This window comes from Drosophila arizonae, chromosome 2 (genome assembly GCF_054131065.1).
Source record: "Drosophila arizonae isolate 15081-1271.41 chromosome 2, UAZ_ARI_1.0, whole genome shotgun sequence".
NCBI classification, from domain to species: domain Eukaryota; kingdom Metazoa; phylum Arthropoda; class Insecta; order Diptera; family Drosophilidae; genus Drosophila; species Drosophila arizonae.
Window position 1 is genome coordinate 21997342 of NC_142922.1, and position 21440 is coordinate 22018781.

Sequence of the window (21440 nt, forward strand, 5' to 3'; positions counted from 1 at the left end):
ACATAAAAAAAACCAAGGTAAACAAATTATGAACTAAACATATATATACGCATATACTACATATACATACATACACATGCATACACATATGCAAATTTATATACACACATATATATCTGAACCTTATTTTCACATGCCTCTAAATTCCTTCACCTTTCATTGGAGCAGCAGAGGAACTAGCCAAAAGCGAAAATCTAAATCGAATTCGATATCGAAAAATGAAAATTTAAAATTGAAGCCCAGCCACAAGCACCGTCTCTCCGTTGCCCAAGTCCTGCAGCTCTCAAGCGTATATCAACTAAACTATAAACAAAGAGAAAAATAGAAAATATCAAGTAAGATATGTGGCATAAAAATATATAAACATATTAAATACAAATTTCTGACAAGACAAACATACAAACAGACTTACATAGATATACATATATACGCAATACATGCAACATGCAACATGCTTGGCAAATTCTTTCAAGTTTCTACTACATTTTCTTTCCTTATTATCAACTATACAAATCAAACCTTCCAGCTATTTACTAATGACTATCCATTAAAAAGCAAAAAATCTAAATACCTACACATATACATATTTACCTTAAAATTAAAAAAAAAAAACAAAAACAAAAAAAAAACAAATTGAAAATTTCATGATTGCTTTACTTAAATATTTAGATATGACTTAGCTAGTACAGTCCGTCATGTCAGTATGCGTACGACATTCCTTTTCATAATTGCTTTTACCTGTTCGACAAAGACATGTTTCCTAATGTTTAACCGTTGCTTTAGTAACACATCAAGAATGAACACTTAAACAACAAATACAATGCGTACCTCTTGCTTTATGAAAACAGAAAGTATAAAGAAAAATACAACTACAAAAACATATATTAAAAAAAAAACAAGAAAACCAAAAAAAAAAAAAAATGCAAAAATATTATCATAAAAAGTAAATGAAACTATAAACTTATATAAAAATGGAAATGGAATATTCAAATGATGTGCAAAGGCTTTTGAAAGAAATTGTGAATTGTGAACGAATCATTACTTTAAAACAACAAGAACGTTTCTTTCAGTGCTGGAATCCTTGACAGTGAGAGAGGCAGAGATAGAGAGAGGGGGTGGGAGAAAGAGCGACAGGGAGAGGGAGAGATGCTCAGCCAGACCATAGCAACAACTACAATAACTAAATGTTATCACACAGCACAACATAGTTCAGAGCCCAAAACTGTAAATTGTTAACTGACAAGAGTAGTCACACCATAGAGATACCCTATGTATATGTATGTGTACATCGGCATAAAAATAGTTGAATACGATTCCAGTCGATAGGCGACAAATCCACATGTTATATTTATACAACTAACACACACGAGCATACACATCCTTATATATAGTATATACATATAAAATATCTTTAATGTAACAAGCGTTAACTTTTCCCACGTAAATAATTTTTACCTTACAATCAAATCATTGTATTATTTAGCCACACAGCAGGAGAATATAATCGTTTTACACAGTTTGAGGCGTCGACATGGAACTTCGGCATATCCGACGTTTCTATACCCTTGCCCATCAGGTGTTAGTGGGAAAACCATTGAGAATGATTCGAGAGATCCGTTTCTATTTCTTATGACCTTGGCCAGAATGAATGCATATGTACATATAGTCTAGTACGATTCAGCTATATCGAGGGGGGGACGTGCAGCAAGGGTATACCTATGTCAACCAAACACACACACACACATACAGACATAGAGACAGACACAAACTACTTAGACAAAGATTTACAGAAAGTACACAATTTATTTAAAAAACAGTTTAAATCAAAAAGCTGTTTAACACAATTCAAGATAAACGATAAAAGCAAAGCAAAAAGAAAAAGAAAAAAGAAAAATTCAAATGAAAATGAAAAACTACGCATTACGGAATGATAAACAGAATACAAACTAAATTGTTATACAGTATATTATACTTTTTCTATCAATTATAATTTCCTTACTGAATAACAAAACAAACAAGAAGATAAAAAAAAAAAAACTAAACAAAACAAAAAAGTGAAAAGAATAAAAATTAAATAACAATTTAAAGAAAATCAGATATTTAACTCGAGCCAGGCGTGTGTGTGAGAGAACAGAAATTGAACCGCCCTTGTATTGTCTGTTATATAGAGAATCTCTTTCAGGATTATCTCTTATTATAAGAAAATGGAAGTCTCCTAGAGACATGACAGACAATATTTATAATCATTACCTGTTGAGCACTCAAGCAAGTCTCATTATCTATTTGCTCTCTGTGGTTTTCTTGTTCTATGCGAAACCAGTTTAGTTTCCTTTTTTCTAGCTTTATCACAATCGTCTCAGGTAATACCCACCGGCCAAAGAGCTTAATGTCTGTATGCAAAATTGTTATTCGCTGCTGCAACTGGAAATGACTAAAATCTAAAAATGTGCAACTTAATAGTTTTAAATTAGTTGTTGAAAAAAGAGTTTGTGTTATCATGAATGATCATGAATGAAATACGTAGTACTCTTCCCGAGTTTAAAAAGTGTTAATTTTTTTAAGTGCTAGATTAGCCCACGTACAGTCCGTAAAACTAATTAATTCGCATACAACGTGAATTTTGCGAAATTTTCTAAACATGTCTCTGGAACAGATGACTAGAAAATAGGCTGAAACAAATACTTATATTTAGTTAATACATGTGATGAGTGAGAACATCCCATTAAAATAACTTCCTTATTGATCGTTACTACATTAGATAAAAGATAATATTCTGATTCATCAATTTTGAAACGAGTTAGAGTTGGAAGTACTAATGTTTAGGGTAAAATATATTTTTAGATACATACCGCTTGCATTCGCAGACTCATTCAATCTCAAATCAAAATCAGAAATATTTTATAGACTTTTAAGACGTTTCCTACACCCATAACAACAAGAAAAGCAGAGAAATTCAAGATAAGCTTATTTTGAACCCGGTATATAATTGACCTAGTAAAAATGGACATTTTTATATATCTAGTTTATCAACCGAGAGCTATCGCTGTGTAGCTGCGGCCTCCGCTAGATGGAATTAGAATAGAAATGTAGAATGCTTTACTCTCATTTTTTTACGAATTTTTTTTATAGTTTTTATTATTTATTTACATTTCACAGCTGACGTAAGAAAAGGAACTACGCTCGCTTGTGTACGTCCACTTGAGCCGAGAGTAGAGTATTTAAGCAGAATACAATCAAGCAATAAAGCGCTATTAAGTAGTAGATTTGTTTGCCGAGTGGCTGCTGCGATAAACGCCAGAGGTTGACTTTAATTTATACATCTGAATTGCTATACGGCGGCTCATATAAGCGCAGAGTTATGAACAACATGCGCACGCGAGCCAGCGCCGACCGGGCACAGGTGGACGGACACTCCTCTGACGCCAGAGCAATTAGAGCAATAAAAGTAAAATGAAACAAAAGAAGACGAAAAACAAAAACAAATTGTGACGTGAGTCAACAGCGCAGCGCCACACGAGGCCAGATACCGCCAGGCGGATGCTGGATATTGGAGATGTTTGACTACTGTTTGGACTCCTGCGGGAAGAGCTCCTGGTCTTCGTTGCAGAACCGTATGTTGCTGGTGAAGGGCAGCAACTGTTGCTGCTTGAGCGACATGTGCTGCAGCACCAGCACCACATTGTCGTTGGCCAGCTCCTTGGCCACGGCGTTCAGCATCTCCACAAAGGTCGCGTCGAACTGCATGAACCGTGAGCACTGCACCACAATGGGAAAATCGTTGCGATACAGCTGACTCGCGGCGACAATCTCCGTGCGCAGCATGTCCACGCCCGTGTAGAAAATATCCGACTGCGGCACAATATGCACGTAGTACTGCGACTCCCACTGCAAAGCAAACATAATAAACATGATAAGCTGTAGAAATGCCCTCGGCTGGCTCATGCGGTACGCACCTGCTTCAAGCTGACCTCAATTCTGGGATTGCCCAGGCGCAGCAGAATGCAGATCATGCTGACTACGATGCCAAAGAGCAGACCCATCTCAACGCCAGCGACCAGGCACATGATGAGACTGCCCGTCCAGCTGAAGAAGTCCTTCTTGTTTGTGCGCCACAGCTCCTTGATGGGCGTCAGGTCAATCTGGGCAGAGCAGAAACATATATATAACCTATATTTACCTTATAGAGTATATTCGTTTAGCTTACCATAAAGACGACTGCTGCAATGAGCACAGCAGCCAGCGATGATCTAGGAATGTACTGAAAGTAGGGCGTCAATATGGACAGGGCGGAGAGCACAATGAGACCCGTGTAGATGCCAGCCATGGGCGTGCGTACGCCCGACGCCTGACTCACGGCGGAGCGCGTGAAGGCGCCGCAGGTGGGCATGGCGCTGAAGAAGGAGCCGGCCAGGTTGCACAGGCCCAGTGTCAACATCTCCTGCGAGGCATCCAGCTTGCCATCCTTGACTAGAAAACGATTATACATATATATGATGAGCAAATCAGTTCAATTGCGCATATTACGTATACGCACCGAAGGCCTTGGCAATGGCCACATTCGCCAGGACAGCCACAATGGGCACCAGAATAACGCCGCTGCCCAGCTCGTGCAGGATGTCGGTGAAGACATAGGTGCGATTCTGATGCTCAAAGGCGAAGGGCGGCAACTTGATGCTGGGCATGGCCGAGGCGACCTTTGAGGAGAGCGCAAAGGGCACGGCCTCCATTGAGCTCTTGTGCACCCATATGTACACCATCAGACCACTGAAGAAGACAATCAGGGCATTGCGCGAGATGCTGATGTACCAGAGCACCTTCTTCAGGCGCTGCGTGAGCGGCGTATCCTGCTTAAACTTGACCTGGGACAGCAGCTGCAATGTGCACGAAAGCATCCCGTTAGACCCTCAATCAGTCTCAGAATGATCCGACTTACCCGCAGTGCAAGCAGCAGACAAATGCAAGTGATGCCCAGAATGGCGTCCGACAGGTGAATGTTGGTGAAGTAGTCCCCGATGGAAGGCACCTTCTTCAGGCGAATGCCGAGCAGGCTCTTGATCTGCGCCAGCACCACAATCACGGCGGTGCCGGACGTAAAGGCCTTGGTCACGGGCGCCGGTATGAAGCTGACAATGAAGCCCAGCTGAAAGACGCCCATGAGCAGCTCCACAAAGCCAGCCAGAAAAGCCAGCACGATGACTATCTGCACGGGCTTGTCCGCACAGAACTGCAGCGTCATGATGGCCATCAAGCTGGTGGGGCCGATGGACACCTGCGGTATGGTGCCAAAGAACACATAGATGATGGAGCCAATGAAGGCCGAGTACAGGCCGTACTCCGAGGAGAGGCCCGCTAGCGCTGCATAGGCAATGCTCTGCGGAATGATGGTCAGGCCGAGGGTAATGCCCGCTATAAGATCCGCGAAGGCCTGCGATCGATCGTAGCTGCGTATCCAGGTGAGTATGAAAATGCGACGCAGCAGCCAGTGCGCTTGCTTTGGGGCACTGTATCTGCTCTGCATGTCCATCTCGAGGCTGTGCGAGAGCTCGTAGCAGTCGTCGCCATTCTTTTCCGTATACTTGACCTCGCCATCCCCATTGGCTGCAATGAGAGTTGAACAATAGATATATAGATATACATATCTAGTATCTGTCAGATATATCTAAAGACTTTCTGCTCGTACGATCGTAAATGGTGGCCACTGTAGCCACTGCCGCCTCTGGCCGCTTGCCGGCGGCTCCAATGCGGCCCTTTGCGATGCTAAACGTGCGCTTCCACGGCCAACGCATTTCGTACTGATTCTCGATTTTTGCCCAATGGGCGAACTGTAAACGCTTTAAGCCCCATTTTATTTGTTATTCGGCCAGGGGAATTTTTAGCGCTAAGCAAGCCGTATAGCCCCTTCGGAAGTGCGATGTTGAACCCGGCAGCCGAGCTCGAGCTGTTTCGCGTTGATTCTGCTTTTTTTCTGCTTTTGTTTTGCTTTTTTTCAATTGTGTGAAATCGTAATTAAGTATTGGTCGTCATGCACGGCACGATTGTAAGATCGAAATTATAAAAATAACTATAGCAACAAAGCTTTGACACGCCGCAGACTTTATACACTAACTAGATCGTACGGAAGTCTAGCTCAAAGAAGGCGCTGCTGCCATAATAGATTGCAATTACAAATTCTAGTATAACTGCCATTGGATGAATCTCTTATAGATTGCATTTAGAAATTCTAGTTCAACTCTCTTTGGATGAACCTCTTAAAGCTCGCATTTAAGTATTCTAGAACCACTTATGGAGAAAGTAGGAAAAAGAGAAGAGCATTCTCCTTATGCTTATGAATATCGATTATATAAAATATGTGATCGTCCATCTAGCTTAAGAGACGGAGGGTGATCTTTAACAAGATATGTTAATCACATTTATTTAGTAATAATGTAAAAAAATGAGAGACTGTTAAAAATAAATGTTTTTCTCTAGCCTATTTTCTTTATGAGCAATATGGAATGAGCTATGAGAATATGAATGAGAATATTAGACTCACTCCTAATGTTACATGATATGTAATAAGCTTAAACTAATATACCTTTATTTTTATATAGCTAGTATAATAAAGCCCTAGTTACTATATGATATGGAAATATAAGTTATATAGCATAGATAGAGCCAAATGTATGAATAATCAGCTAGTTCCGGAATATATCAAATCTATTCATGCCATTTCAAGCTATGTAGTCTTAGCTCACACTTATGAGCTAAACTGCCCTGTAGTGTATATCATGTAGAGCTGAGCTCAAGTCGCGTTGGGACAGATCTGAGTACCAATTGAAAACCTGTTCCAGACGCCCGCTCATTCAGTTTTATGCAAAACTAAAACTGAGAGTTGTGTAGAAAGCGACCGTGTGTGATATTGTTTATAAATTTGTTTACATAATTCGATAACTAGTTGTATTTTACACTTGTCCCTTAGCTACGACAAGGACAACTATAACTGACAATATTAGTAATTGGCATATCTGATTGCTTGATAAAATATTCACGCTGTGTAAGCAATGTGTCACCCGATGTTAACCTTAATGCAAACACACTTCATGTCTGCATTGTGTAACTAATATATTAGCAGTTGCTTCTTTTCTATGTATTTGCTAAACTTCTCACATTCTTCATGTGAGCTTATAAATAGAGTTTATACACAAAATATTGGGCTGACTCATCAAATTTGGCGTTAATAATTGTGACAAAAAAAAAAAGTTAAAGGTTCTAACAACTCATGTGTGTATTTTAGATATATGGATAACTATTTATATGTATTTATGTATGCATATACATATATCTGAACTTGATCATGGAACTAATTCAATTGGAAGCCCGGACATGCTAAAGCACATGAATAGCCATACACCTGCTCTAACTCGTTCTCTCTATCTCTATCTCTCGCATACTGTCATTTCATTCCTCTCCCTTTATATCTCTTTAATTGAAGCTAACAGCCGACCTTTAATTATATTTGCCAATTATAATTAATTTATTATTTCCATTATTATTTTGAATATTTGTTGAGTTCCACTCGTGATTCGACTATAATTTAGTTATATAAATATATTCATATATGGTTTTTAATACATTTTTTATTGCAGTAAAAAGTTTCTAAAATTTCCAATTATTATTTCTTAAATCGTCAAAAACATAGACCTATTATTATCGTAAGCTACTTACCAAAATTTTTTTTCTGTATGCATATTATTAATGAAAATGAGATTCTAGCATGAGCATCAAATTTATGAGAAAAGCTTTAATAAACGTAAACAAATATAACAATAAGAAGACGTATTAAAGTCTTTGGGTGCGAAACTTATCAAGTCTAAGCTTAATATTTACGTAAGTTAAAATAAAATTCTTATTTTGCTACTTATTTTCATCAATCTATGACAGTTTGATTTAGCTTTTCAGGATCTAGTTATGAAGTTGCAAGTAAAGTTGGCAAAATTACTTAAGTAATAGTTCTTAGCAGGAGGCTTTGTCTGTGTGTACCTTATAGATATGCTAAGCAAAAGTAAAGATCGATCACTTTTTAGAGCGACTAATAAAAAGAGATTCTATATATCTATAGATAATGACATTATTTATTCGTAGTTGCACGACAACACGACACGACACGACAACTGAATTTTATATTTCTATTAAGACTCTGCTTTTATTGCTTGCCAGACACGACTTTAACATATAACAATAAAAGATCATAAATACTTTATATAAAAATCTAAAGTCTTTTCAGTGTTTATAGACAACACATATGTACTTGAATAAAAGCGAAATTCAATTCAAATTTAATTCAATTTAAATTGTCACAAAAGTAAAATAGGCTTTGAATAGTTAACGCCCTAAACCTTGAATTAAATGGTAGCTTAGATTAGATTCTAGTTTTTAACTAATTGAGTTCAATTTAATCAACAGTTTATTCACATATGACCAAGGTATATTCTTTGTTATAAAAGGTTCTTGCACAAAATAAACCGAAAGATAAACTCAACTCAGTTCCAGGAACATCTCATTTTAGAGCACTTGTTTAAATATTTGTATTCCTTTTTCATGAATATTCATTTAACGAGTCACTTTTTATGAATATTTTTTGGAACATACCATCAAAGGATAGTTTTTTCTTAAAAGGCATAGTGGCTTTATATGTATAGAGATATTATCCTTTTATCTCCAGCACAATTAACTGAATACACTTGTTAAGGATAATCAGAATTTTCTAATTTTTTGATAATCCGATTTTCTTTATCATATGTTGGTCCTCGAGTGCGCAACGCTTCGCAAGCTAAAGAAAACTGCCGAATGCGTGAATTTTGGAACGATAAATAAGTGAGAATCTCGGGCAGATTTCTGTGATAAACAAGAAAAATGAAAAGAGTCAAGAAAACGGTGACAACTTGTGCCCGATAACAACAACAACAACAACAACAACAACAACAACAACAATGGGACACTTAACGCGCATTAGGGCAGCTATACGTACACATGAATACATATGTACACATATGCAGATGGGATGGATAGTAACGACTACATTCATAAGGCAGACGCTCTTATATCGACGATCTGTGTGTGATAAGAGTTAAAGTACTCCAAAAAGCGATTCAATCTTAAGCATGCCAAGTACTTTTCCATCTGCCAATCAAGAGTTAATTTCAATATTTGATCTACAGCTTAGGCTGATAGACATACTTATCAATATATCAAACTTTATTAGTTTTGACACACGTTAATCAATTGCTAACATCTTGCGACAGCACAAAAGTCTGTCCTGTCTCGCAAGTCATTTCAGTTGTCAATAGTATTAATGTAAACAGATTTTTAGTAAACTGATCTGCTTCCGGACAGGTTTTAACTAGTTCTAAGGAAATGCATATCTTTATTATTCATAACTGTGGACTATTACGAGCTGTGTTGTCAGCGTTTATCTTATCTTAGGATCAGGTATCTTTTCTATTCCCTGCATTGAAAATCTTCAATGAATTTATATCTCTATATAGACACAGATTGTGCAAAGTTAACACATTAAGGTCACCAGGTGGCTGGGTTACTGTGCATGATGGACAATTGATCTACTTTGTTATCGCATATTTGTTGAGATAAATAACTAGCATCGTGTCAAAAATATAACAGCAAAAAAAAAAATAAATTAAAAAAAAACAATGTAGTAATTATAAAATTAATAAATAAAAAATCATTATAATTTTTTGATTATTATCTATAAAGTTATAAATTTATATGTTATTAACAGAAATTTAAACAAGAACAAGTAAGAACGTTGCAGTCGGGCGTTACCGACTGCAGAATACTCATTCACATCCCATCAACAATTTAGTAGTTAAGTTTCGTTCTAATACTGTAGAATATACAGGTTTTTCCGATTTGCCACGCCCCAACTGGGCGTAGACACCTCATTTTTGGTCAGTTTTTAGAAAGAGATAACGTTACCCTAACTGCAAAGTTTGAATGCTTACCCTAAAAAAATGTGAAAATTACAGGGTATTTTTCGATATGCCACGCCCCTAAAGAGGCGTAAAAATTATTTTTGGGGAATCGATAGAGGAGGCTACCAGTAACTCAACTATCCAAATTTGAAGCTTATAGCTATTATACTTTAGGAGATATAAACTTTTGCGGTTTGCCACGCCCCCTGTGGGCGGACATATATCCGACAAAACTTTTTGGTCTTGGGTGATCAGTCCGAGTATATATACAAAATTTGAGGTCTCTGCCATCAATAGTGTCCAAAATATAGGAGAATTTAAAAAATCACTATATCTTCAGGTCCGATTTGCCACGCCCCCAACGGGCGTAGACTTATAATTTATCTTCAGACTTTATAGAATCATACCATTAGCTGACGTGCAAAATTTCAGCATTCTAGGTTTACAACTTTAGGAGATACAGTTTTATCCGATTTGCCACGCCCCCAATGGGCGTAGATATATCCGCCATAGCTCGTGATCTTGGGTGGTCAACGCGGACCTACATACCAAGTTTCAGCTTTCTAGCTCTTCAACAAACATGATTTCTGGTATATCGGAAAATGCATTTTCCGATTTGCCACGCCCCTAGTGGGCGGATCTGGAAAATTTTAACACTTTATAAATCGGAGATATACACGAGTATGTGTTCCAAATTTCAAGTCTCTAGCTTCAATAGCGCCGAAATAGATTGCGTTCATACGGACAGACGGACAGACGGACGGACGGACAGACGGACAGACGGACAGACGGACGGACAGCAAGACGGACATTGCACAAAACCAATATACTGATTCACTTTCGTGAATGAGTATAAAAATTAGCGCCAACATTAAGTACATAAAGCTGCTCAGGTTAAGTGCTGTAAAATATTGAATTGTATTCGATAACTTCATAAGTATCGATACGTAATATAGGTGTTAATGTCGTTCAGTCAGACATGCTAAATTTGTTATTATCTTAATAAATTGTTGTTAAAATAACAGCATATTGTATAGAAGTGTCATTACAAATTACCGAAAATATTCAAAAGTATCGATATATTAGTACCATCTCTTTTCGTTTTAGGGTTGCAAGTCAGATATCGATATCTGCCCACAGTTGAACTAAATATGCAGTTCAGCTAATTTTTGTGCAACCTTGTTCGTTTATCGCAGCGAATAAAAATATAATTAGGAACAGAAATATATTTATCCGACGTTAAACAGCCTAATTGCCGTCGCTAATGCTCGTTTTTTTTGCCAAAAGAAAACAGCCCGTGAGAAGCGCAGAAATTGGAGACGAGGCAACCATTGAATGAAATAAAAAATTCGCAAGATTCGACCAGCGAGTGCGAGTGAAAAAGAGCAAAGGCAGAAGAAGAAAAGAAAGGAGGAGGTAAAGCGTAAAGCAGAGGCAAAGCAGAAAACGACCAGCCACAAAGCACGAAAGGCTAACCCCCAAACAAAAAGAAGTGCGTGAATATTTAGAAAAATTAACGCCAGACCGCCATTAGTGTTTTTGTTATCGTCGACGTCGTCAACGTTTTGTTTATTGTTGCTCACGAAAAGTGTTGAATGCTGGCTTCGGGTAAGGCGAAAAAGATCGGGCGACAACTTCTCCATTAAAGCGAGCATATTGTCGACATCGTACCGTTCGTTCCCGTCTCCGTTTCTCCCCCGTTTCCGTTGTGCATCGTGACGTCGCTAAGCGAAATTCAGATTCAGCCACCCAGCCAAAGCCAGCGAGAAAGATAAAAAGAAAAGAGCCAATAGACAGACAGAAACAGAAAGCAGAAGTATTTAAACAAGAAAAGAAAAGTACGAAAATACAAAAGAAAAAAAAAACACACATAAGAGCAAAAGTAGACGCAACCGAAGAAACGCATAAAAATAAAATTGAAATCAGAAATAAGTTCAACTGAAAGCAAAGTACCCCGTGCGTTCGTCGACTCTTGTTGCTGGCAATTGGCAATTGGCAATTGGCTTGCCCATCTTCTATTATGAACAACAATAGCAAGCGGAAAAGTCGACCTAGTGGAGGAGGAGGCGGTGGTGCCAGCGGCGGCATCTCAAGGTAAGAAGAAGCGCTGCTGCTGCTGCAATTGAAAAAGCACGAAGCAAATGCAAAGGCAAACGAACGAAGAAAAACACGGGGCAACTGCTCGTTGTTTTCGTTGTTGTCGTTGCTATTGCTGCTTGCAGCCAGTGTAAAAAAATATTAAATAAAATAAAATAAACGAAAAAAATTAACATCGCTCCAGGTTCCACTGTCGTGAAAGGTGAAAGCGCGCGCTTTATTTTTAATGTGTTAAAAAAAATTGTGTTTTTCTTTTGTTTAAATATTCTATTTGACTGCAAGTATAATTTCGTGGAAGTTGTTAACTTGTAATTGCAACTAAATCAGAAAAAAGGGGCACAAGCAATCAAGGCAAATTGCAATTACTTATATAATACATTGTTCATGAATGTAGTCGTGTGCGTATATATGTGTGTGTCAGTTTGTGTTGGTGTTGGATCTGCCGATGTCGGTGGCAATGCACAAAAACACAAAGACATTCTTATACGTGTATGCAAGCATGTATGTGTGGTGTCGTTTTGTCATATTTTAAGCTTTGTTTACATTTCCCTTTCACAGGCCAACCCCAAATAAAAAAAAAAAGAACAACAATAAAACAAAACGACAGAAAACATACATATACTCAAAGCACGACAAATAATTTGTTTAAAGTCATCCAATTCCCCAGCGAAGCACCCCACACAAACACACACGCACAGCAACACACACGAGAAAGAGACCTCGATCAATGAATATGTGTATGCTGCCCACCCTCTCCCTGCCTAGACCTTTAAATTTTCAATTGAAATATGACGGCAATACATATACATGCTTGTATGTGCATACCTCCACATTTGCCTGCATTTAGCCATGCACACTTGCCTCGTGTGGTACAAGTGTACCACTTGGTACATATTATATTCAACGCTACACTGGGCTGTTAGTTTTTATAAACTTATCAATCTATTAGCGGGGCATAAAACAAATTATTATTCTAGGAAAATTTTCAAAAATTCAACAGATGTTCCATATATTTGTATTTAATTTGATTTATTTTACTCTTTATAATATGACAAGAGTATAGGATAGCCAAAATCTTTAACATTTGTAGACAGCGCTACAATACAGTGTTACCATGCCATATCACAGCGATGTTCACTATTTTCAGCTATTTGGAGCCCACTGTAAAGCACGCTCACGACGCGCACGTATCGTATTTTTCTTTTTCAACTTTGCTTGGCTCGTTTTCGTATGCATTTTTCTTGCATTGTCAGCATTTTGCTGTTTGCTGTTTGTTGCTGCTGCGACTGCTGCTGCTGCGCCGTGTGACGTGCGACACGACGGCGGCTGCCGCTGCTTTTGTCGCTGCCTTGGCACACTTCGTCTCCCGCCGGGCGCACAAAATTTGGGTCACTTTACAATTTGCTGACCGAACATTTGGTATCGCTTCGTTGTTCTTGTTTTCCTTGTCCCTTCTCTCTCTATTCGGCATTCGGCCTATGCCCACTTGCATTTAAGCCCCGTTCGTTGCAGCCATCTACATATGTATGTATTGCATACGTCTGTTTGTATGAATTTGCGCCTCGGCCTATTTAGCCTGCCTTATTATTATTATTTTTTTTGCTGCCTGCCTCGTCTAGTTATGCTAGAGCAGAATCGCTTTAATGCGATTCCAGTTTCTCGGACCACCTTATCAATGAGCGCCTCTTGCTTTACGCATGATTCATTTTAAAACGCATATCAATAATTTGCTTTCATTGACGAAAAAGTGCGCAGAGCAGGAAAAGCAATGAATCAGCCTCAATGCTGCCCCACCGCACCCGCTCGGCTCTAAGTTCTGGCAGCGACAGTGTAGATTATTAATATTACTTTTATAATTGTCGTTGTTGTTGTTGTTACTGTTGTTACTGTTGTTATTGCTTTCGTTGTTGTGTGCGTGTGTCTGAGTTCATTGTGCGCTGCGAACTGTAAACTAAGGAGCTGGTCATTTCACGGTCGTCGATCCTGCACGCAATCAAAACAACCCCAAAACTCGTTCGTCCGCATAAATTTCATATTTCAAATGAACTAGTTCTAAAAGTATTTCTCTTTTAATTCATATTTTTTAAAGATAAACAATAATATAGGTATAAAAACTGCATTTAATTACTACTTGATTAAACATATTAACTTTGTTGTAATTAGTTAAAAGAAGCAACAAATTTTAATAGTAAAAAGCAATCTATATTGATTTTTTTTTAAATTATACAAATTTTGTGTTAGCAAAATTCTCTCATCTCGTTCTTATTTATATTTCAACCCCTCTTTGCTTGAGACATACCAATAAGTACAGGCATTAGCCAGAGTAACACAGGTGTATGCATATTTCATTTAGTTCATGAACAGGGAAGAAGTTTTAAAATTGAGTTCACTGGACTGAACCAAAGCGCATACACACTCCCACTCTCAATCAGACTCCCACTTACACTCACACTCACATATACATAATATGGCCAGCATTTATTTGCTTTCGTGGGCCGAGCTGGGCGTGGCTTGGTGCAAAGGGCCACAGGCCCACCAGCGACAAAAACAACAACCAGAACCACAACAACAACAACAACGATGGCGAATCGATATCGCAACGCAGCGCAGCGCAGTTTAAACATCGTTGTCGACCCTGAGCAGTGTTCGGGCTCGATTGCTTTTGCTAGCCTCGGCCGATTTGCCTTTTGCTGTTGCTATTGTTATTGTCATTGTTTTTGGCAGTGCTTGCTTAGAGAAACGAGCTGAGTTGCGTCGAGGCTTGAGTGATGTGTGGATGTGGGTGTGTGTAGTTCATCTATTTAGTTAGCTGCTCTAATTGCTTATGCCACGGCTCTCCGGTTGTCCGGCTCTCTTGCAGATACAACGCCAACGACAACAGTCTACGACCAGCGAATAATAAGGCGGGCGGGGTCGGCAGCGTTGGCGGTGGCAGCGGCGGAGGAATCGGACGTTCGTCGGCGCCGGGCGTCTATAATAACACCTACTTCATGCACTCGGCTACGGCGCTGGTCGGCAGCGTAGTGCAGGTCCGATTGCGCTCGGGTAATACCTACGAGGGCGTATTTCGCACATTTTCGGGCAATTTTGACATCGCACTGGAGCTGCCCGCGTGCATAAAGGCTAAAAATCAGCCCGACGAAAGCAAAGCAGTGCCCAGACACATCATATTCCCGGCGGATACTGTTGTCACCGTTATAGCCAAGGACTTTGATTCTCAATACGCGACTACGGGCGCCTTTCAGACCGACGGCGCCATATCGGACAAATGCAACGGTAATTTTAATCATTTCTCTGGTGCATTTTGCAATGACGTTGTTATTGTTATTGTTGTTTTATTGGTAGGCACTCGCTTTGATGAAAAAGAATTGGAGCCATGGGACTCTGGAGCGAATGGCGACGTTGACATCGAGCTGGATGGCTCAGCCAACGGCTGGGATGTAAATGAAATGTTCCGCAAGAATGAGAATCAGTTTGGTGTGACCTCCACGTTCGATGACTCGCTGTCGACGTATACAGTGCCTTTGGATAAGGGCGACTCACTAGAGTTCAAGGAAGCGGAGGCCAAGGCTGAGAAATTGGCAGCAGAGATCGAGAACAATCCCACGTGCCGGGAACGTTTGGATTTGGAGAATGGTGATGAGGAGGCACTTTTCGCTGCCGTGGAGCGGCCACCGCCAGATCACGAGCAGGAGCGCGAGCGTGAGCGCAATGAGCGGGAGAGGGAACGCGAGCGAGAGCGTGAGGAACGTGAACGCGAACGGGAACGTGATCGAGATCGTGGCAACAAGCCACGTGGTGGTGGCGGTGGCGGTGGCGGGGGATCTGGTGACTATCAGCTGCGTGAGACAATGAGCAGTGATCGCTATATCACCAAACAAACACGCAACAACAATGGCCCGCCTGGATCACATGCTGTCATGTCGTCCCAATCGTCCACTGTAACTGGATCCCGCGATCGTGATAACCGCGATTCGGCTATGATGGGTCAACAGGGCATGGGCCAGGGCGGAGGCACACAGTCGCAAGCAGTGCTCATTCTCGCTGGAAGCTTGAAGAATACAGGGCCATCCTCGTCCTCTGGCAACGCATCAACAGATACGGGCACTGGCGGCAAGTACGGTGGTGGTGGCGGCGGCAGTGGCGGGGGGCCAATGATAAAACGCAAAACAGTGCCGCAAGGCGGCAAAATAATGCGAGGTAATCCGCCCAATAGCGTCGGCGCCGGCAACACATCTAATGTTTCGCAAGGCAACAATAACAATAACGTGGGTAACAAGAGTGGAGGCTACCAGTCCTCGATGGGTATACAGAACCAGTATTCCTACCAGGGCAGCTCACAGATCATACACGGGTAAGCCAAAGCTATTTATGATCACCAAATGTTGAGACTAAACTTACTTTATTTACTCGTATTCGTAGCTCCTCCCAATATCGGAATCAAGGGCATATGAGTGGTGCGTCCAAATTGAACGGTGGCGACTCTGGCTCCAATTCGGGCAAGCCACTGCCCCAGCGCCAGATGCGACAATACCAGGGCTCTCAGAGCAACTCGTCGCTGAACTATGGCGGCGAATCGCAGCCGCTGGGCAAGCCCATGCACGGTGCTCATGTGCATGGTGGCCACAACAGTAACTCGCCGCCCCTACAGGCTGGCGGGCAGCAGCAGCAACAACAACAGCAGCAACAACAGCCACCACAGCAGCAGCAGCAGCAGCCGCCGCAACAGCATCAAAGCCAGCCGCAACAACAGCGTCAAGTGCGTTCACGCGATAATCAAATACAGGAGCTGCGTCAATTTGGGCAAGACTTTACGATGGTGTCGCCGCCGCAGCCACAACAGCAGCAGCAGCAGCAACATGCGCTGCAGCGGAGTGGTTTGCAGCCATCGGCATCACCGCCTCAGCCGCAGCAACAGCCGCAACTGGTGGCCATGCAACATGTACATGTGCCGCCGCCGCATCATCACCAGCAGCTGCCACCACAGCAACATTATGTGCCTCAGCAGCAGCAGCAGCAACAGCAGCAGCCACCGCCGCCGCAGCAGCAGCAACAGCAGCATGTGCAACATATGCAACAGAAGGCGCCACCGGCGCAACAGCAGCAACAACAACAGCAGCAGCAACAGCAGCAGCTAGTAGTAGACAGTCAGCACCAGCATGTGCCCAAGCAGCAACTGCATCAGGGCCAGCCTCAGGCACAGCCAACACAGCAACAGCAGCAACAGCAGCAGCAGCAACAACAACAACAACAGTCAGCTCAATTAGATCCAAGCCAGCCGCAGCAGCCGCTTTACCAAATTGTGCAACAAGGTGTGCCACTGCCTGCCAACGTACAGCAGCCGCAAACTTCGCCCGTAGTTTTGAGCTCACCAGGTGTAATGGAACAGCAGGCGCCTACGCCACTGCAGGCAACTCCAAAGACGGATGCATCGCCAGCGCCCAATATTGGCGTAGGGTCCAGCAGCAGTAGCAGCGTCACGCCCACTGGCATTATTGCTAACACATCTACATCCACGGCAGGCACAGGCAGCGCTGCTGCTGGGTCAGACAAATCGACGCCAGTGAGCAGCGCTACGGGCAACGGATCGACCACAGCTGCTGGCGCTGGCACAGGCGCAGGCAACAGCACTAGCAACACTCCGAGCACTGCAACGCCAGTCGTGAAGAAGCATGTGCTGAACCCATCGGCCAAGCCATTCACGCCGCGTGGACCTAGTACACCAAATCCATCGCGGCCCCATACGCCACAGACCCCGGTACCCATGCCGGCCATCTACACGACTACGGGCGCCCACATGGCGCCGGCTAATCCACAGATCTACATGGTGCAGCAGCAGCCGCATGCATTCCAAGCACCCACACATCCAGGCGGCCAGGCGCAGCGACTGCGTCGCAATAATTATGGTGAGTGGTTAATTTCGGTATATTTAGATATAGATATATTTATAAGATGTGGATAATCAATTACGTTTGCCTTTCAGGTCAAATGGGTGGATCGCAAATGCATGTTGCAAGCGCAACGGGACAGCCACTGATGGCCGCGGCACCGTTGCAACAGTTCATTCAATACCAGCAAACTCCGCATCCACCACATTTCCAGCCGCCATATGGCGCGATGCCGATACGCATGTATCAGGACCAGCCACAACAGTTACAGTTTTTGACACAGACAACGCCATCGACGACGCCATCGCCGGGTCAACCGCATCCGACGTTCCATCCGCCCCCACAGCCTTCCCCTGCTGGCGGGGGACCGCAGCCCGCAGCATTCCCAGGCCAAGGACAGCCAACATACCAATTGATGTGCGTACATCCCCCGCAGATCATGGCCAATCCCTACTTCCCAGGAACAACGCCGCAGAATCCGCCGCAGAATCAACAGTATCAGATTGTAATGCAGCCGCATATCACGCAGTAAACTGCACGATTCTCAATGGAAGCATTCGCGGTTGACGTCACAGTGGAATCAAACATCAGCGTCAAAATCTCATAGCCCCTTTTCGCCCCACACCAACACCACATTCACACTCACACCAACACCCATACATGCACAGCAACACGCCACGTCAGATACACACACACACACATAAACCGAGAATATACACGAAAATTCACATATACACATTTCTGCATCGCCCTCTGCAACCAAACTGATGATTCTTTGGGATTGCCTGGACAGATTGAGCTCCGATCAGTTATATACATCACGCCAAGCCATTCATACTGGCACTGTCAGGTGCTTCACCCTAAGGCAACCATTATACTTATATGCATCGCAAGTGAAACAGCAACACAAACAACTAGGAAATTATACAATATATTTAACAAACAACAAAAGGGAAACTAGTGAATTTGTCTACAGTGCTCGATAGCCAAACAAACAAACAAACAAAGGCAAATCAGTACATAGTTATCAAAGAATCAGCGGAATAACGCTGCATTTAGAGAAGCTTAATAGTTCTCATTACTGATTTCTGTATATCCAATCTCATATGCGTCTCCTTTGGCGTCGAGCTGCCTGTACCAAGCCCCGTAAATCAACCAATTCCAATTGATTGAACAAAACAACAATCATTTCACTAATGATATGAAATGAAATCAATTTGGAAATCTGAAAACTGAAGATAAACACGTGAAGCCCTTTAAAAAACAGAAGAACAAATTAGTCCGAATTTTTTGTAAAGTTTGCTTAAAGCGAATCTTTTGAATTTACTTCGGTACTAAAAGAATGTATGCCTTGGCGTACACGTATTTACAGAATAGAGGAGTCCACGGAGCAAGCAATCGGTAACACGAAGACACATTAAGATCCAAAGTCCTCATTCCAAAATTCCAAACAATCCAAGCTAAATGTTAAAAGCTCTGTAATTGGTATATTATATAGTACATACCTAGCATTCATTGTGGAATAAGTACTTTTTTTTATATATATATCTTATCAGATTCCACTTTGAATACTCTACACAACTTTTGCTTGGTTTGATGACAAAAAAAAAAGAAAAAGGAAAGAACGTTGAGAAATGCAGAGCTACGAATGTGAATTGAAGAGTCGAACTTCTTATTTAAATACTATTGTAGAAACTGATTAATTTTGCTAAAATTTAATTTTGTTTTCACTTCTACATTCTTAACTCTCCCAACTCTCAAAAAAAAAAAAATATTAAACACGCGATTTTTACTGATAATATTTATTCTGAAATTCTATTAAAAGTTTTTCTCGTTGCTTTATGCATTATTTAAAAAATATCTTGGAAGCGTGCGAATTTCTGAATCAGGCTTTTGGGTTTTTAGTGCCTCCGTTGTCCTTCAGAGAAAACGTTGAAATCCTTTGCCGCCGGTCATCAATCAGTTCGATTCTATTCAGTATGATCAATATTTGCATCTGTTGTGGTCCTGTTTTGTTTTGTAAAGTTTCCTTAAATGAAAATGAAAAGAAAGAGAAAATAATAACTATTAATTAAAATAAAAAATTAATAAAAGTAAAAAAAAAAAAACAAAAAAAACAAAAACCAAAAAAAAGAACAAAAACAAAACATCTAAATGGCATGTGTATTTATTACCGTTTAGTCGCGAGGACTTGGCCTGACTTCATTCCAGGGGATCTGGAATATAATTAGTACAACCTACACGTCGGATACGTAACGCGAGCTCTGTTGAGATTTCTTTACCCAAACTCGTCAAAATGGCTGTGATATGATAGTGAATACATACGGTCACAGACATTTTAACGACATGGTATAAGAAAATTGCAATTCGAATGCAAATGAAGATGGAGATGGAGGTAGAGGTGGATAATCCAGTGACACAAGACGGATGGGACAATGCTGAAAGCAATTCACACGAAACTCATCAAAATGGCTGTGATATGACTTGATAATGGCTACATTTCACAACCCCTTGAAGAGTTACGCAAGAATTGAATTGAATGGGCGGAGACCGTTAAGTGTCCCATATAATGAGATGCAAACACTTGTTGGTTGTGTTTGTTGTAGTCCTGTTTACCGGTGCGGCTACTCAACACCTATAAATTTTGTTTCCGCTTTTTTTTTCTCTTACTGTTAATGTTACTGTTCGTTCGCCCTTCGCAGTGCCCATCAAAGCTGGCTGTGATACAATTCAATTACAGAAATATCATTCTCAGCCCTTTTTGATGACACTGAAAGTAAGACCAAGCATGTACACACTTACACACACACACATGCACATACACTGGCACACCCGTGTAAACGAACTCTAATACAATTCACGTAACAAAGACGTTAGCCGGCAGTAAGGACGACGTAAACGATTTGGGCGTAACGTAAAAAACGTAAAACTTAATTTGGTTTTAATGATTGTGTATGTTTGTCAGTATGCTTGCGAGCGTGCGTGTGTGCGTGTACATGTTTGGCAACCTTTGTGTACCGTTAATTTAACTAATTGAAGCATATCCCGGCACTTGCTTATGCATTATTACTTTTATTCTTTGTAGGTTAAGTAGCTACGAATCTGCTGCATGTTGCATGCGTACCACACACTGGCTGTATGTGCATGCATACATGTGTGTATGTGTATTGCTAGGCAGCAAAATGGCAACGTTGTTGCTGACTGCGACGGCGACCACCGCCCTCTGCAGCAGCTTAAATGTCTGCCAGTCAGTCTAACTGTGAGCTGCGCTGTCTGCATCATTTGTGAGTGTGTGTGTGTATGTACGCATGTGTAAACTGTGAGTGTGCATGCGTGTGTGTGTGAGTGTATTTATACACCCCTATCTCGAGCCTCTTCTAGTATTCAGCGGCAGTGGCAGAAGCAACAACAACAGCAACCACCATTCGCATTTGGTTCTTGTTTAGGCAGAGTTACGAAAGATTTTCGAAATTCGAACTTGGAACTT

General features: G+C 41.2%; 2 protein-coding genes across 4 annotated transcripts; one reads left to right on the forward strand and one right to left on the reverse strand.

The window, feature by feature from the left end:
* Positions 1 to 640: 640 nt before the first annotated feature.
* Positions 641 to 8839, reverse strand: LOC108618266 (sodium-independent sulfate anion transporter). Of its 2 annotated transcripts, none has more exons than XM_018014239.2 (6): positions 8629 to 8839; positions 4934 to 5598; positions 4535 to 4871; positions 4205 to 4467; positions 3954 to 4139; positions 641 to 3885 (listed from the first exon to the last, which is right to left on the reverse strand). In XM_018014239.2, exons 1-6 carry the CDS (start codon positions 8657 to 8659, stop codon positions 3562 to 3564), a joined length of 1806 nt encoding a protein of 601 aa, XP_017869728.1. In that variant the 5' UTR covers positions 8660 to 8839; the 3' UTR covers positions 641 to 3561. The 2 variants fall into 2 exon arrangements, with proteins under 2 accessions (XP_017869728.1, XP_017869719.1); XM_018014230.2 differs by lacking the exon at positions 8629 to 8839 and adding an exon at positions 5681 to 5935.
* Positions 8840 to 11083: 2244 nt separating this feature from the next.
* On the forward strand, positions 11084 to 20108 carry Atx2 (Ataxin 2). 2 transcript variants are annotated; one of them, XM_018014193.2, is made up of 5 exons: positions 11084 to 12062; positions 14926 to 15341; positions 15411 to 16419; positions 16488 to 17971; positions 18049 to 20108. In XM_018014193.2, the coding sequence occupies exons 1-5, from the start codon at positions 11989 to 11991 to the stop codon at positions 18483 to 18485; spliced, it is 3420 nt and encodes a 1139-aa protein (XP_017869682.1). In that variant the 5' UTR covers positions 11084 to 11988; the 3' UTR covers positions 18486 to 20108. The 2 variants fall into 2 exon arrangements, with proteins under 2 accessions (XP_017869682.1, XP_089332494.1); XM_089476368.1 differs by lacking the exon at positions 11084 to 12062 and adding an exon at positions 12100 to 12267.
* Positions 20109 to 21440: the final 1332 nt, after the last annotated feature.

Coding starts and splice junctions, on each gene's coding strand:
- LOC108618266 (XM_018014230.2), bottom strand. CDS start 5,786: ATGCGTTGGCCGTGGAAGCGCACGTTTAGCATCGCAAAGGGCCGCATT. Junction 4,872..4,933: donor GTCTGCTGCTTGCACTGCGG/GTAAGTCGGATC, acceptor TGCACATTGCAG/CTGCTGTCCCAGGTCAAGTT. Junction 4,140..4,204: donor TTGCAGCAGTCGTCTTTATG/GTAAGCTAAACG, acceptor TGCTCTGCCCAG/ATTGACCTGACGCCCATCAA.
- Atx2 (XM_018014193.2), top strand. CDS start 11,989: ATGAACAACAATAGCAAGCGGAAAAGTCGACCTAGTGGAGGAGGAGGC. Junction 15,342..15,410: donor CATATCGGACAAATGCAACG/GTAATTTTAATC, acceptor TTTTATTGGTAG/GCACTCGCTTTGATGAAAAA. Junction 16,420..16,487: donor AGCTCACAGATCATACACGG/GTAAGCCAAAGC, acceptor TCGTATTCGTAG/CTCCTCCCAATATCGGAATC.